Source organism: Sinocyclocheilus rhinocerous, unplaced genomic scaffold (assembly GCF_001515625.1).
Source record: "Sinocyclocheilus rhinocerous isolate Xijiao unplaced genomic scaffold, SAMN03320098_v1.1 scaffold1803, whole genome shotgun sequence".
NCBI lineage: Eukaryota > Metazoa > Chordata > Actinopteri > Cypriniformes > Cyprinidae > Sinocyclocheilus > Sinocyclocheilus rhinocerous.
This window is the reverse complement of record NW_015656128.1, coordinates 47,282-62,651: the sequence shown is the minus strand read 5'-3', so window position 1 is coordinate 62,651 and position 15,370 is coordinate 47,282. Positions and strand designations below refer to the sequence as shown.

The window sequence follows — 15,370 nt, the reverse complement described above, 5'->3', positions numbered from 1 at the left end:
AATATATACATGCATGTGTGTGCATTTATATATACATAATAAATATACACAGTACACACACATATATTATGTCAACAAATATTTTTTTGGATGCGTGCAATTAATCGCGATTAATCGTTTGACAGCACTAATATATATATATATATATATATATATATATACACATACATACATACACACTGGTATTTTTATTTATTTATTTTAGTAGTTTTATCTGTAAATATGTTTTTGCACATGGCATAATTGTTTTTAGAGTTGTAGACTCTAAACGTTTTGTAGATTCTGAGTTTTCAAGATTCTGATTCTATAATATTCTACACCCGAGTGAGCTTCAGAGGGTTGAGAGTCTGACCTGGATTGTAGCGCTTGGCTTTCACCATCCCCGTGTCGATCACGTATTTGATGCCGGAGATGGTGATGGAGGTTTCCGCGATGTTTGTGGAGAGAACCACCTTCCTGGATCCCTGTAAGGCACAGAGAGCAGCGTGAGAGAGAGCGCGGGTTCAACGTGTGGTGTCAGTGTCTCTGGTGCTGCAGGGACCTTGGGCGCGGGCTGAAACACCCGCAGCTGCTGAGCCGGCGGCAGCGAGGCGTAGAGCGGCACCACCGTCATCGGCCCGCAGCTCTCCGGCAGGTGTTTGGAAATGTCCCGACAGGTGCGAGCCAGCGCTTCAATCTCCTCCTGACCCGTCATGAACACCAGGATATCATGCGACGCTGGAGCTTCCTGTAAGAAAATATGCATCATGTTTTAAGAGAAAAAATATCATCTTTAAAAAAATATTGCTAACTTGTAAAGAAAAGTCTTATTTTGTAAGAAAACAACTATAGTTGTATTTTTTAAATAGGTATAATTTTTAAAGAACATAAGTATTGTTTTAAAGAAAATAAGAAAATAGCATTTTATAAAGAAATTATTATTATTATTATTTAAAAAGTATTGCTTTGTCATTTTTCACAGATGATAAGATGTTTTTAAAGTATAATTTTTTAAGAAAGTAATATTTTTTAAAGAAAATAAGTATAATTTTCATAAATAGCATTTTAAAGAAACTAAGTATTGTTTTTTGTTTTTTTAGGAAAATAAATGATTTTAAATAAAATAAGAAAATATATTTAAAGATTATTATTTATTTTTTAAATAAAATAAGTCATGTTTAATCGTTTTTTAAGAAAATAAGTCATGTTTAATCGTTTTTTAGATTTTAAAGAAAATATGTTTTTTAATAGAATAATTATTGTTTTATCTGTTTGTTTGTTTGTTTTTTAAAATAAGCATGTTTAAAGAAATCCGGCAGGTGTTTGGAAATGTCCCGACAGGTGCGAGCCAGCGCTTCAATCTCCTCCTGACCCGTCATGAACACCAGGATATCATGCGACGCTGGAGCTTCCTGTAAGAAAATATGCATCATGTTTTAAGAGAAAAAATATCATCTTTAAAAAAATATTGCTAACTTGTAAAGAAAAGTCTTATTTTGTAAGAAAACAACTATAGTTGTATTTTTTAAATAGGTATAATTTTTAAAGAACATAAGTATTGTTTTAAAGAAAATAAGAAAATAGCATTTTATAAAGAAATTATTATTATTATTATTTAAAAAGTATTGCTTTGTCATTTTTCACAGATGATAAGATGTTTTTAAAGTATAATTTTTTAAGAAAGTAATATTTTTTAAAGAAAATAAGTATAATTTTCATAAATAGCATTTTAAAGAAACTAAGTATTGTTTTTTGTTTTTTTAGGAAAATAAATGATTTTAAATAAAATAAGAAAATATATTTAAAGATTATTATTTATTTTTTAAATAAAATAAGTCATGTTTAATCGTTTTTTAAGAAAATAAGTCATGTTTAATCGTTTTTTAGATTTTAAAGAAAATATGTTTTTTAATAGAATAATTATTGTTTTATCTGTTTGTTTGTTTGTTTGTTTTTTAAAATAAGCATGTTTTAAGAAAATATGTATAGATTTTAAAGAAAATTAAGATTTTAAATTAAGAAATTAGTTTTTTTTTTTATTTTTTTTTTAAAGAAAATAAGTATTGTTTTTTTTACAATAAGCATCATTTATAAAGAAAAAAAAGTATTGGTGATGTGTTTTTTTTAGGAAAATACGTTTTTTTTTTTTATAAAATAAGAAAAAATAAAGAAAATAATCTTGCACTTCAAACAAAACCAAAAATCCAGAATTGACTTGTACTCAATAACCATTTGAAGCTAAAAAAACAACAACTACTGTGAGCAAAAGGAATAGAGTGAAAATATGATAAGACACACATCAATCAATCCAAAAGACACAGAGCAACTCGTTACAACTTATTAGAAGTCAAAGACGTGATCAGATGTCGATGACACTGGAATCAGTCATGTATGTGTGTGTATGTGTGTGTGTGTGTGTGTGTGTGTGTGTGACGGACCTGGTGAATCTGAAATATGGAGACGAGCGCTGCCTGCAGATAGTCGGACTGAGACTGTTTGGTGTAGTAGATCTGAATGGGATGCTGTCGGCCCTCCAGATACAGAACCGGTGATTTGTTGAAGTACTGAGAGAACAGATCCACATCCATGGTGGCAGACATCACAACAACCTACAGACCAACAGCATTCACTCACAGTAAACATTACAGCCTCTCTGCAGTGTAAAGGTGACTACAATTACAGACCAATCAGAGTCCAGCATGCAAATATTATAGTGATGTCATCACTGTTACATTTTTGAATGCTGAACATTCTATAAAAGATTTTCAAATTTAAATCCTACATTTCTTTAAACTTCACAAAGGCATGGATATTGCATGGAGTCTGTACAGTATGTTAAGCAGTTCAGAATGAATGAATTGCAGTAATTTAGTATTAAAAACATTTACTTTTATTAAAACGCCAACTTATTTTATTACAGCTTATTTTATTCAAGAAAACATTTTGCTTTTTTTTTTAGCTTAACTTGGAAAAAAATAACTAAAACTGAAATAAGAGCAACTATATAGACATATTGAAAGGGGGAAAAAAAACAAATTACTAAAAATGCTAACTAAAATTAAAATGAAAACAAAAAAGTACAAATTCTATATATTTTTTTCAATAAAATTCACAATATTAGAGAAAACTACAGATTGCCAATGCAACATTTCTATTTTAATTTAATTTAACTCGATGAACTAAAATAAATAAAAATTTAACTGAAATAAAAATGATTAAAAACCATATAGACGTAATAAAAAAAAAAAACTAAAATTAAAATGACAATGGAACATATTAAAATAAAAATCAATATATTTTAATTAGTCGGAGTAATCAGAAAAATTCACAGCAAACAAAACTGAAATAAAAATGTATAAAAACCAAACCATATGGACATTTAAAAACAAATAAATAAATAAAAACTAATAAAAATGGCAAAATGCGAAACAAAATTACGAAAACTTTAACTAAAACTAAAATAAAAGAAAAATTATTTTATAAAACAGAGAGTTCCGGTGCTTGATTCTGATTGGCTGAGCCACATTCGAAGCTGTTGTAAATTACTCTACAAAGTAACATACACCTTTGTTTACGTCTGTCTGTTGCTCGGCAACCACTTTGTTGCAACCACAACTGTTTCTGAGGAGCTACATTGTTTGGTGGAAGAATACTGTTTTTATTAATATCATTACACTTTATTTGCTCTGTTTTATTTTGTGAAAACTTACTACGTATATGGAATAACCGTTTTATAAAAGCAATAAGCCCCGTGAAGCCGTGGTTTACAGTGAATTTATAACAGCTAAGGGGGTTTTAGACACTCCGCGAACAACGCCCCTTAGCTGTTATAAAATCACTGTAAACCACGGTTTCTTGGGGCTTATTGCTTTATTCTAATAATTTCTAATTATCAACTTTTCTAATAAATGTCTTAGTTTGATCTTAAGGATAGGTCAGGTTCTCTTGAAGCATAACTAGCTGTACTAAAATGTCATATTGAGGCCCTTATAAATAAAAACACAACATTTGTGTCAATATTTACAAAGCGGGTTCTCTCGTACCTTCAGAGGTATTTTGTTCTGTTCGGTGCGCTTGCGTTGAGCGGCCTTCACCACGCCGAACAGCACATCTGTGTGAACGGTGCGCTCGTGAGCCTCGTCCAGGATCACCACGGTGTAGCGCAGTAATAACGGATCGCCTATCGCCTCCCGCAGCAACATCCCATCCGTCATGAACTTCAGCTTGGTCTCCGACGACGTGACGTCCTCAAAGCGCACCGTGTAGCCCACCTGAGACCAGAGTGTGAGTAATGCATCACATACTGACATTCATATTCAGATGATGAATTTGTCGTGAAAACACACCAGTTTTCCCAGCTGGACCTTCTTCTCTTCGGCCACGCGTGCTGCCAGTGATATGGCGGCGACGCGGCGCGGCTGAGTGATGCCGATGATGCCCTGCCGGCCGATGCCGGCCTCATACAGGTACTGCGGTATCTGCGTGGTTTTACCTGAGCCCGTCTCACCTGCAACAGGAAAACATCACCTGTGTGCTACTATAGTGTGCTTTCTGACAAATATCCTCACAAATACACTGAAAAACACAACTTGGTCGGGACAAGATCACAGGAACCAGATGAGTCCTCTGCACAATCTGACTTTGCTGCAGCATGGATCAACCTGCTGGTTTCATCTGTTCAGAGGAGAACTGGCCCCCCGACTGAGCCTGGTTTCTCCACTCTGTCATTCTGTTAATATCCAGCGATATCGTGGTCTTGATTGCACAGACACTATTTAAACCGAACTGAGCTGGACGATGACATCACTGAATTCAACGATGAACTGCCTTTAACTGAATATTGAGTGTTTACTATTGTCATTCTGCATTATTGACACACTATTTTCCCATTTGATACTGTAAAGCTGCTTTGACACAATCTGTATTGTTAAAAGAGCTATATAAGTAAAGGTGACTTGACTCATAAACTGACTAAATCGGTTTCATCTGTTCAGAGGAGAACTGGCCCCCCGACTGAGCCTGGTTTCTCCACTCTGTCATTCTGTTAATATCCAGCGATATCGTGGTCTTGATTGCACAGACACTATTTAAACCGAACTGAGCTGGACGATGACATCACTGAATTCAACGATGAACTGCCTTTAACTGAATATTGAGTGTTTACTATTGTCATTCTGCATTATTGACACACTATTTTCCCATTTGATACTGTAAAGCTGCTTTGACACAATCTGTATTGTTTAAAGAGCTATATAAGTAAAGGTGACTTGACTCATAAACTGACTAAATTAAATCTTAATTAAAATCTAAATATGTCAACCTTTAAGGTTTAGGGTGTAGGAAGCCTATCTAGCTATACTAGAAATCATATGGAGGCCCTTATGAATTAAATATGATATTTTTTTTGTGAACTCCATCCTAACATTGTACAGGCAGCTACTTATTTTCCTATTTACACATTTATATTGTAAATATGTTTAAATATTATTTTGGAAAATATTTAGTGTAATGTAATATTTACATTACCTTTTTTTCTACTCATTATAGCACTGTACTATTAGATGCATTATTTTAAGTCAGTATTTTTATTCGTTTATTTTAATTTATGAATTTATTTAGTTGAATCTTATTTTTAATATTTATTTATTATTACTTTTACACAGTTTTTCTACATTATGTATCATCCTCCATTTCTTATTTAATTTAGGCATTTTATTTGTTTATTTTAGGCAACCAATCAATTAAGTTTAATTTTATAAGTTATTTTAGACTAAACTCTTCAACGGACCCCAATTATGATCATCCTCATATAAGGGACCCCATCCCAAAACTATCCTAAAAGGTCGGCTATTTATTTCTATGTAAAACACCCAATTTATACAGTGAAAAATTAATATTATAAAATATCATTTGGAAAATATTTAGTTGCTATTACAAGTTTTTTTCTACACACTATAGTACTGTATTGTTAGCGTGTTTATTAAAGTACATTTCTGTTTAATTTAAACCTTTAAGTGCTGTCAAACGATTAATCGCGATTAACTGCATTCAAAATAAAAGTTTTAGTTTACATAGTGTACTGTGTATATTCATTATGTATATATAAATACACACACACAGTATTGAAAATATTTACATGCATAAATTTATATTCATATAATTTATATTATATATAAATATTTAATATATAAACAACATATATTTCTTAAATATATACACATGCATGTGTGTGTATTTATACACTCACTGGCCACTTTATTAGGTACACCTTGCTAGTACCGGGTTGGACCCCCTTTTGCCTTCAGAACTGCCTTAATTCTTCGTGGCATAGATTCAACAAGGTGTTGGAAACATTCCTCAGAGATTTTGGTCCATGATGACATGATAGCATCACGCAGTTGCTGCAGATTTGTCGGCTGCACATCCATGATGCGAATCTCCCGTTCCACCACATCCCAAAGGTGCTCTATTGGACTGAGATCTGGTGACTGTGGAGGCCATCTGAGTAAAGTGAACTCATTGTCATGTTCAAGAAACCAGTCTGAGATGATTTGAGCTTTGTGACATGGTGCATTATCCTGCTGGAAGTAGCCATCAGAAGATGGGTACACGGTCGTCATAAAGGGATGGACACGGTCAGCAACAATACTCAGGTAGGCTGTGGCGTTTAAACGATGCTCAATTGGTACGAAGGGGCCCAAAGTGTGCCAAGAAAATATCCCCCACACCATTACACCACCACCACCAGCCTGAACCGTTGAGACAAGGCAGGATGGATCCATGCTTTCATGTTCTTTACGCCAAATTCTGATATATACATAATAAATATACACAGTACACACACATATATTATGTAAACAAAAACTTTTTTAAAATTATTTTTATTCTTTAATTAGAACACTAGCCGGCTCCAGGTTCCAAGACAAAATTCCCCATTGGGCACAATAAAGTGTATTGAATTAAACTGAATTTAATTAAAATATCTGGATTAAGTTGTCTAAGATTACTGCGCATTCTCGTGTTCCCCGTAAAGGGCAGATGTATAGATGAAATGTGCACTGTTTTTATTTTATATTTTTTACACGATTCCCAATTATTTATATTCACGATTTCTAGTATTTGTACAGGCTTTACATTTTCAGTTCAATGTTGTAATTAGCAATTCATGTAATTTTATCTCTGAAGCAGGTTTGTTATGTGACAGCATTAATTAAAGTCTCCTGCGCTCCATCAAGCCACTCCCATAATATCTGTCAGCTCTCAAATCAATGCACGGCTCAGATTAACTGTACAGCATGTGTGTAAGACTCTAAAATTAAAGTTATAAAGTTACATTTTCAGTTCAATGTTGTAATTAGCAATTCATGTAATTTTATCTCTGAAGCAGGTTTGTTATGTGACAGCATTAATTAAAGTCTCCTGCGCTCCATCAAGCCACTCCCATAATATCTGTCAGCTCTCAAATCAATGCACGGCTCAGATTAACTGTACAGCATGTGTGTAAGACTCTAAAACAGTTATAAAGTTATTATTTTATCACGAATAAATCTTTCAATGAATAAAACTGGCTGTGTCTATAGTATTATAGATTACACAGCATTATACTATTATTTTCAAATTAATTTTTCCATTATTATTACTTTAAATTATTGTCCCTGGATCAGTAGGTTACTCTTGTAATAAAGTAGCGGTGGCTGGGATATATTTTAAGTATCAGTTCCACTTAAAAATATGCAATCTAATCCTGTTTACATGAAATAAACTGCTCCCGAGCAGGTTTAAGTTTACGGACCTGTTGCTATGACAACATGGGATGAGCTTCGAAGCCAAATCGTCAACAATCAAATCCAGCTAACTGAGTTAGCGACGTACGAGGAACGGGCCCCTGGGTTGGGAACCACTGAGTTAGGATCATAACACGTGTTATTGTGTATGTGCGGTCTTACCGATGAACACAGCATTGTGCAGCTGTCGGATCTGGTTGATGAGCTGTGTTCTGCTCTGATAGATGGGCAGCTGTTTGCGCTGTGTGTCCACGCCGACGGCCGCGTGTCCGGCTCTGGGCAGCAGCATGCCCGGCTTCTTCTTATCCAGGCGGAAGAAGGGAGAGCCCGGCTTAAATCTCTTCGCCGGAGGAGGGTCGGGGTCGCGGGGCATGATCTGCGGGAGACGCGCGGCAGAGTGAAGGGCCGATCTCGCTCATAAAGACAGACGGACAGCAGAGGAGTCTAGCGCTGCGGTTGTTTACATCATCCGCTCACGTGGCTCGGGGCTGCTGGCGCGTGCTGATGACGTCACCGCCTCGTGGCGCGTCTCTCACAGACGGACCAAAAACGTATTAATAATAATGAAGAAATGAGAAACTTAACTTCATTTCGATAATTATCTTTTCTTTCCTTATTTTATTATCATAAGTAATTATTTAGGCTATGTAAACTGAACACTAAATTACTTTGTCAAGGGTGTTTAAAATTATTTTACACATGTATTCACAATGATTTTGGCGCTGTGTTGGAATATACTGTACAAATGAACTGCAGAGTGAGGGACATGGTATTGACCAATCAGCGCACAGATGCACCTCCTCCGCTCGATTCTGATTGGATGTTCCACTGGTACTAATATTGTGCCGCTTTCCGCAGCGGCCTCTTTCTTTCACGCGTCCCGACCGCGAGGTGAGGCGTAATGCGGCCCTGTGCGACTTTCCTTCTTTTAAACGATAGCTGTGACCATATGAAATCTTAATAAGTCGTAAATGTATTAAGAATCATTAGCGGATATTATTAACGCTCGACGTGTACAATAATAGTCGTTTGAGGAGGAAGTTAGCATTAGCCTTTTAGCATAGGCCTGTGCGCCTTGTGAGACGAGACGTAAAATGGCTTTCTGATTTATTAGTTTCTCATTGTAGATCGTTATTTTGCTGTATATTTTATATCCGATTAATGTGTATATAGTATGTTTTTTATTTATTGTTATTAAACCATTACACGTATTCAGGTACAGCAGGTTAACTACAGGCCTGTTGTGTACTGGTTTGTCGTTCCCCCTGCTAAAATCAAACTGGTTCCTACTATCCCTGTCTGCCTGAATCCCACGGCTTACAGGGACGCTTGGTCTCAGACATTTTATTAGGAAGTTAAAGCCAGTAGATGACAGAGCACTGTTTCATGTAAAATGTTTCCAACTATAGTTTTTGATTTTGGCATAAATGACATTTTACTGAAATTTTGGCTAAGTGTTAATGCCATCTTTATCACAACAGTTTATACACTGCAAGACGTGTCTCATGTCTAAATGGTTTTCAACCTGTGACCTTCAGATTTTTCAACCTTGTCTTTAAACCGGCTGTTCACCGATCCTTGGAAGCACTGCCAAGATGCCCAGGGAAGACCGGACCACGTGGAAGTCCAACTACTTTCTGAAAATCATTGTAAGTTCTCTGCTTTATAACATGAACTACAGCAGGACATCTACAGGCCAGCGGTGGCGGTGCTGGTTGGTCGTTCCCCCTGCTGAAATCAAACTGTTTCCTACTATCCCTGTCTGTCCGTATCCCACGACTTGCAGGGACGCTTGGTCTCAGACATAATAAAGTCAAGAACCGCATAAGGTTGTTGTTTTTGCCAAGTGTTGATTGTCTATTTTTTTTTTTGTGTACATATTTTTTTTATTAGACTTTTATAAAATGTTTGATTGAATATTTAGTCTGTTTAAAGATTGTTTAATAAATGCTTTTTTTTTGTCCCTGCTGAAACTTTATAGTAAATCATAAGTCATAACAAATCTTGCTTATTTTGATCCAGTATCTTTTTTTTTAATCAATAAATGTTTTTTTTTAAATTTAATCTTAAGTCTTAAATCTAATTTTGATTGATTGAATTTTTTTTTTTAATGCATCTCTTCATGTGACCGTTATTGTCGTCTGTGATGGTAGGTGCCCGCTGCTGCCCGTGCCGGTGCCATCGCCCCGTGTGAGGTGATCGTCCCGGCTCAGAACACCGGGCTCGGCCCTGAGAAGACCTCCTTCTTCCAGGCTTTGGGAATCACCACCAAGATCTCCAGAGGAACCATTGAAATCTTGGTGAGTCGCAGAAATGGGCTGTCAATCAAATCCTGTTCTCAGTTACAATTTTGGCTTCCAATGATTAAGACAAGATTAAATATTTTAAATTAAATTTTGATTTTATTTTATTTTTTTAAATTACAAATACCTTTAAGTGTATGAGTTCTTTTTTGTTTAAGAAAATTTTTAAATATTTTAGTGTGTGTATTTATTTTATTTTTTTATTTTTATTTTTTTACATAATAACACAATATTTTAAGACAACCGTTGTGCCTCATTCAGTTTAGCAGTGAAGCTCAACATTGTTTGGTCTAATTTCTTTATAAAATGTGTATTTAAATAAATATTTTTAAATTCTATATTTTCTTTATTTAAAATATTTAGTCAAGGAATTTTTTTTTTCCCTTCAGTCAATGGCGGATCAAATAAGTGATCTTATCTTAATCTTGAGATTAATTTTTTACGCAAAAAAATTTATGAAGTTGACCTGTTAACACATGTTTTCAACAAGTTTAAATATTCAAGGTCATTACAAATGCTGATGAATCCAGAGATGCAGGATAAGTTATAGACCGGCTGTGGCAGTGCCGGTTTATCGTTCCCCCTGCACAAATAAACCTGTTTCCTTCTATCCCTGTGTGTTTTGCATCCCACGGCTCACAGGGACGCTTGGTCTCAGACACTTTTAGATTTCTCCTGTAAATATTGCAAATGAACTAAACTGTCCTGTTCTGGCCACAGAGCGACGTTCAGCTGATCAAACATGGAGACAAGGTGGGCGCCAGCGAGGCCACGCTGCTCAACATGCTGAACATCTCGCCCTTCTCTTACGGGCTGATCATCCAGCAGGTGTATGATAACGGCAGCGTCTACAGCCCCGAGGTGCTGGACATCACTGAAGACGCCCTGCACAAGAGGTTCCTGGAGGTCAGTTCAGTTAATGCTACTCGTGCATGTGTTGGGATTTGATCTGAAAGAGAAATCACTGCTCAAGACGCTAATTATCAGATTTTTGGGGGCCCCAGATGATGGTTGTATGTGTGAAGATGCAGGATAAGTTATAGACCGGCTGTGGCAGTGCCGGTTTGTCGTTCCCCCTGCACAAATAAACCTGTTTCCTTCTATCCCTGTGTGTTTGCATCCCACGGCTCACAGGGACGCTTGGTCTCGACACTTGTTTTTTTTTTTTTCAGTGTGTTTTAGTTACTTTTTAATTGTACTTATATTTATTATAATTTTTTTAACCGTATTAATTTTTTTAAATGTTTAAATATAAAATTAAAACTAAAATATAATGTTAGTTAAAATAAGTAACATAATTGTATTAATATGTATTTGTATATAGAATTGTATTAAAAATACAATTTAAATTAATTTATATTTTAATATAGATATACATTTTTTAGTTTAATTTATCATTTTAAACACTTTTTATCTTAATAAAACGGGGTAATTTGTTAATTAGATTTAAAATTTACTCTTACTCAAATCTAAATTATATACTTATAATATTGTTTAAATAACTACATAATTTAATCTACTTTAAATAAAATATACATGAGAATTTTTTACCTTTTATTAAATTTTATTTTTTATATTTTAACTTTCTATTGTTTTCCCCCCTTTCATATAAAGTGAAGTGTTTTGAATATTTAAAAAATATATGAAAATAGTTTAACTAAATATAATTTCATTAAAAATCAATGTTTAAAAAAAAATTACCTTTTTTTTTTTGTTTGTTTTACGTTTTAATGTCATTCTCCCTTTCAGGCCTTAAAGTGTTTGTTTATTCCCTGACGTCTGTGTAACTTGTCCATCTCTTCTGTTCAGGGTGTGAGGAACATCGCCAGTGTGTGTCTGCAGATCGGCTACCCGACGCTCGCCTCCATCCCTCACTCCATCATCAACGGATACAAGAGGGTCCTGGCTGTCGCCGTGGAAACGGACTACTCCTTCCCCTTGGCTGAGAAGGTAAAGCTCAGATCTCACACAGAAGTGCTGCTGCTGCAGGTTAGGTTACGAAACGGCTGATCCGTGGCGTTCTGTTGATCAATCCTGCACTATTCCATGTCAGGGCTGTTCATCCCGACAGACGGGGACGCTTGGTCCTTAATGGACATTTTTCTGCCTTCACTGGCGCTAAACGCGTGTCTTTTTTTTCCTCTGCAGGTGAAGGCCTTCCTGGCTGATCCCAGCGCTTTCGCTGTTGCAGCTCCTGCTGCTTCGGCTGTGGAGGTGAAATCTGCAGCTCCTGCGGCCAAAGAGGAGGCGCCCAAAGAGGAGTCCGAGGAGTCTGATGAGGACATGGGCTTCGGCCTGTTTGATTAAACTGCTGAACGAATATCCATGTCAGATTAACATCAATAAAACATCTGGAAACATCAGTTGTGGCTCTTGTCATTCGTTACTGTACAATCGGGGTGTTTAAAATGGTTTCACCAAACAGGCCACAGAAATCACTTAAATTTGGCTGATGCGTTTATCCAAAGCAGTTCACATGTTAAAGGGGTCCTATTATCAGGGGTGCACATAAGTAAAAATAAAAATAAAAAATGCGCTGTGTAAATAAGTTCTGATGGCGCATTTGCATAGCGACATGATTGACAGCTGTTAATGCACAATCACCATTTTAGATCGTCAAACTACTGTATAAGATTAATATTCAAACTGAAAGCATAAATCTAGGCAAAAAGCACAATGCAAAACTGTTACATTTCATTCACTGATGTTCTTCGATCGGCAGCTCCAAACCTGGAAGCGCATATACTTTGCCGGCAACCCGCCAAAATAAAAGCCTGCTGATTTTAAGTTCGAAAATTAATTTTAAAAAGTAGTAAATTAACATTTTATTTTTAAGTTTACTATAAAGTAGTTGTATTTGTATTTAATATTTCCCTATAATTTTAAAATGTAGTATTATCACACTTTTAGTTTATTTTATTTAAAAAAAAAAATGCAATATTATCAGTCTTAATTTATTTTTTTAATAGTTATATTTAATGGGTAACGGTATATGCAATGTGAGGACCAAACCAAATCTGCAGGTTCTCATATGAGAACCAGGCTGAACAACTTATGTGCACCCCTGGTTATTATGCCCTTTACTAAGTCTTGATTTAGTTTTTTGGGTGTACAAGAATAGCTATTCATGCAGCTTGACTTCCAAAAACACTTATTTTATTTTTTTTACTAATTTTACATTATTGCAGTGCCTCTTACTAGTCTCTCTCAAACGGCCGGTTTAATTCCCGTTTTGATGCAGCCCCTCCTGAACCACAAAATGTGAGCTGATTGGTTCGCTGGCTCAGGGTGTCCAAATATGACTATGCCTTTAGGTTCAGTATCTTTAGGTTCGCTGTCAAAAATGCCAGTGTGAGCGCTAAGCGGACCGGGACCAAATGTATAGCTTAATTTTTTTGGTGTGGACCAAAAGAACCAAGAGAACCGAACTACGAGTGTGAACGCACCCTAGTGGAATTTGAGCTTTGTAACCTTGCAGATCTTTATGCTCAAACAGCAACATCACACACTAAAGTTGAAAAAGCATAATAGGAACCTCTTAAAGGTTATGTTTGCTTTGGATTTGTCGTTGACATTTCTAAACTCTTAACACAATACTTTTTAGTGTCAGACATTTCTAAATGGCAATTTAACCAGTGTTGGGGGTAACGCATTACAAGTAACGCGAGTTACGTAATCCGCAATATTGTAATGCATTACTTTTAAAAGTAACTTTCCCCAACTCTGAATTTAACTGCTTAAAAGAGAGAAAAAACATCTTGATCATTGTGAAATTAATAATCACCCCCTATTTCAAATATTCTGTCCAAAAGTGATAAAATATGTTTATACATAATACTGGAACAAACTTTGAATTGACCAATCAGCATGCTGCACCAAATCTTATCAGTTTTATAATGAAAATGATAAGAACAGTAAATTAATATTGTAATATTTAACAGTAATACAATATTTTAGTTAATAATTGTTGTAATCCTGTCTGTTGTGTTGATTTGTGTATTAATAGCAGACTGCATCCTCTTCTACTGTCACACAGATCACATTTGACAGAAAATGTCATGATGATTTAGGCCTAATGAGACTGAAAAAAACAACTTTTTATTGTATGTGATCAGTGTTGGAGCTGGGCTTTGCAGGAAAGTAATTCTCCAGTAAAAGGATTGAGCTCCCCTGACTGTAAAAGCATTATTGATTCTGACAAGGGCTGGGCGATATATCGAATATTGGCGATAATATCGCAATAATTTTTATGACGATGTAAAATTGGAAAATATGGTAAATATCGAATATTTCAAATTCAAGCATGCTTTCCAAAAAGAACGCGAAGAACGTCCAAAAAAGGAGACGACATGTTATTCCAGACTGCTCTACACGCCTCTACTACGCGAGCGTTCATGAGTGCGGGTGCCAGATATCAAGAGTTAAAATCCCCGAAACAAGCTGGAGTTTAGCATCTAAATGAAAGTGTCCAGCAACTAGCTTCCCATCTGAGAGGGTTTTTAGTGCCAGTGGGAACATGCCACAGAGCTTCTCTTAAACCAGAGACAGTTGACAGACTTGTGTTCTTAGCTACAAACTTCTAAAAAAAAATGCTTATCCCAGTTTAATTATTTCTCCCAGTTGCAGAGTGTAAATTGTGAATTGCATGCACCAAAAAAGTTGACAGAATGCACTTTCTGCACTTGTTTTGCGCTACTTCAGTTACATATGCATGTGTTCATTTAATAAAAAGCGGTAAGTGATCACTTGGTCTAGATTTTTTTTAACTGCTTAAATTTGCATTAAACATTTTGTATTTACTTTGTAACAATAACTTCTATCTAAATTGTTTTTGTTGTTTTTTTTAATGGGGGCAAAAGAAATTCATGTTTTTTTTATTATTTAAAAGCAAATGCAAACATATCGAGATATATATCGAATATCGTAACAATTTTGACAATATCGAGATATAATTTTTTTAAATATTTCGCCCAGCCTTAATTCTGACTGTATGGATTATGGCTAGAAAATCAAAAGTCAAGCACATACAGTATTGGACAGTTCAACCTACTGATTACGAATGGCCAAAAAATGAACCAACTACTCAAGTAGTCGCATGGTGTATTGTGTATTAAATGACCAGGACAAAGCCTTGTTTTTAGAGAACAGTTTATTAATTCATTGGAACAGAAGCAAAGTAATACATATTTTAATCAGCAGAAATCCAGTCTGTGTTATGGTTGATGTGATTATTAATGATCGGCTCTTTATTGCTTATGAAGGTCAAACAATGAAGAAACGGACTGAAAAATGCAGAAACATTTT

General features: G+C 35.3%; 2 protein-coding genes across 2 annotated transcripts in view; one reads left to right on the top strand and one right to left on the bottom strand.

Moving 5' to 3' along the window:
- dhx33 (DEAH (Asp-Glu-Ala-His) box polypeptide 33) overlaps positions 1-8,277 on the bottom strand; it is a 17,055-nt gene extending 8,778 nt beyond the window's left edge. Inside the window, exons 1-6 of the mRNA XM_016526750.1 lie at positions 7,926-8,277; positions 4,326-4,486; positions 4,023-4,250; positions 2,418-2,588; positions 542-727; positions 353-464 (exon numbers count right to left, since the gene is read on the bottom strand). Of these exons, the coding sequence (XP_016382236.1) occupies positions 353-464; positions 542-727; positions 2,418-2,588; positions 4,023-4,250; positions 4,326-4,486; positions 7,926-8,136 (1,069 nt within the window). The 5' untranslated portion in view covers positions 8,137-8,277. The remainder of the gene's footprint in view (positions 1-352; positions 465-541; positions 728-2,417; positions 2,589-4,022; positions 4,251-4,325; positions 4,487-7,925) is intronic.
- A 1,639-nt stretch (positions 8,278-9,916) lies between these two features.
- On the top strand, positions 9,917-12,429 carry rplp0 (ribosomal protein, large, P0; the record flags this gene model as incomplete). The annotated part of the gene is made up of 4 exons (XM_016526749.1): positions 9,917-10,063; positions 10,787-10,972; positions 11,876-12,016; positions 12,215-12,429. Coding segments are annotated over 4 exons (633 nt in total), but the record flags the coding sequence as incomplete, so codon positions are not given.
- Between the last annotated feature and the right edge of the window lie 2,941 nt (positions 12,430-15,370).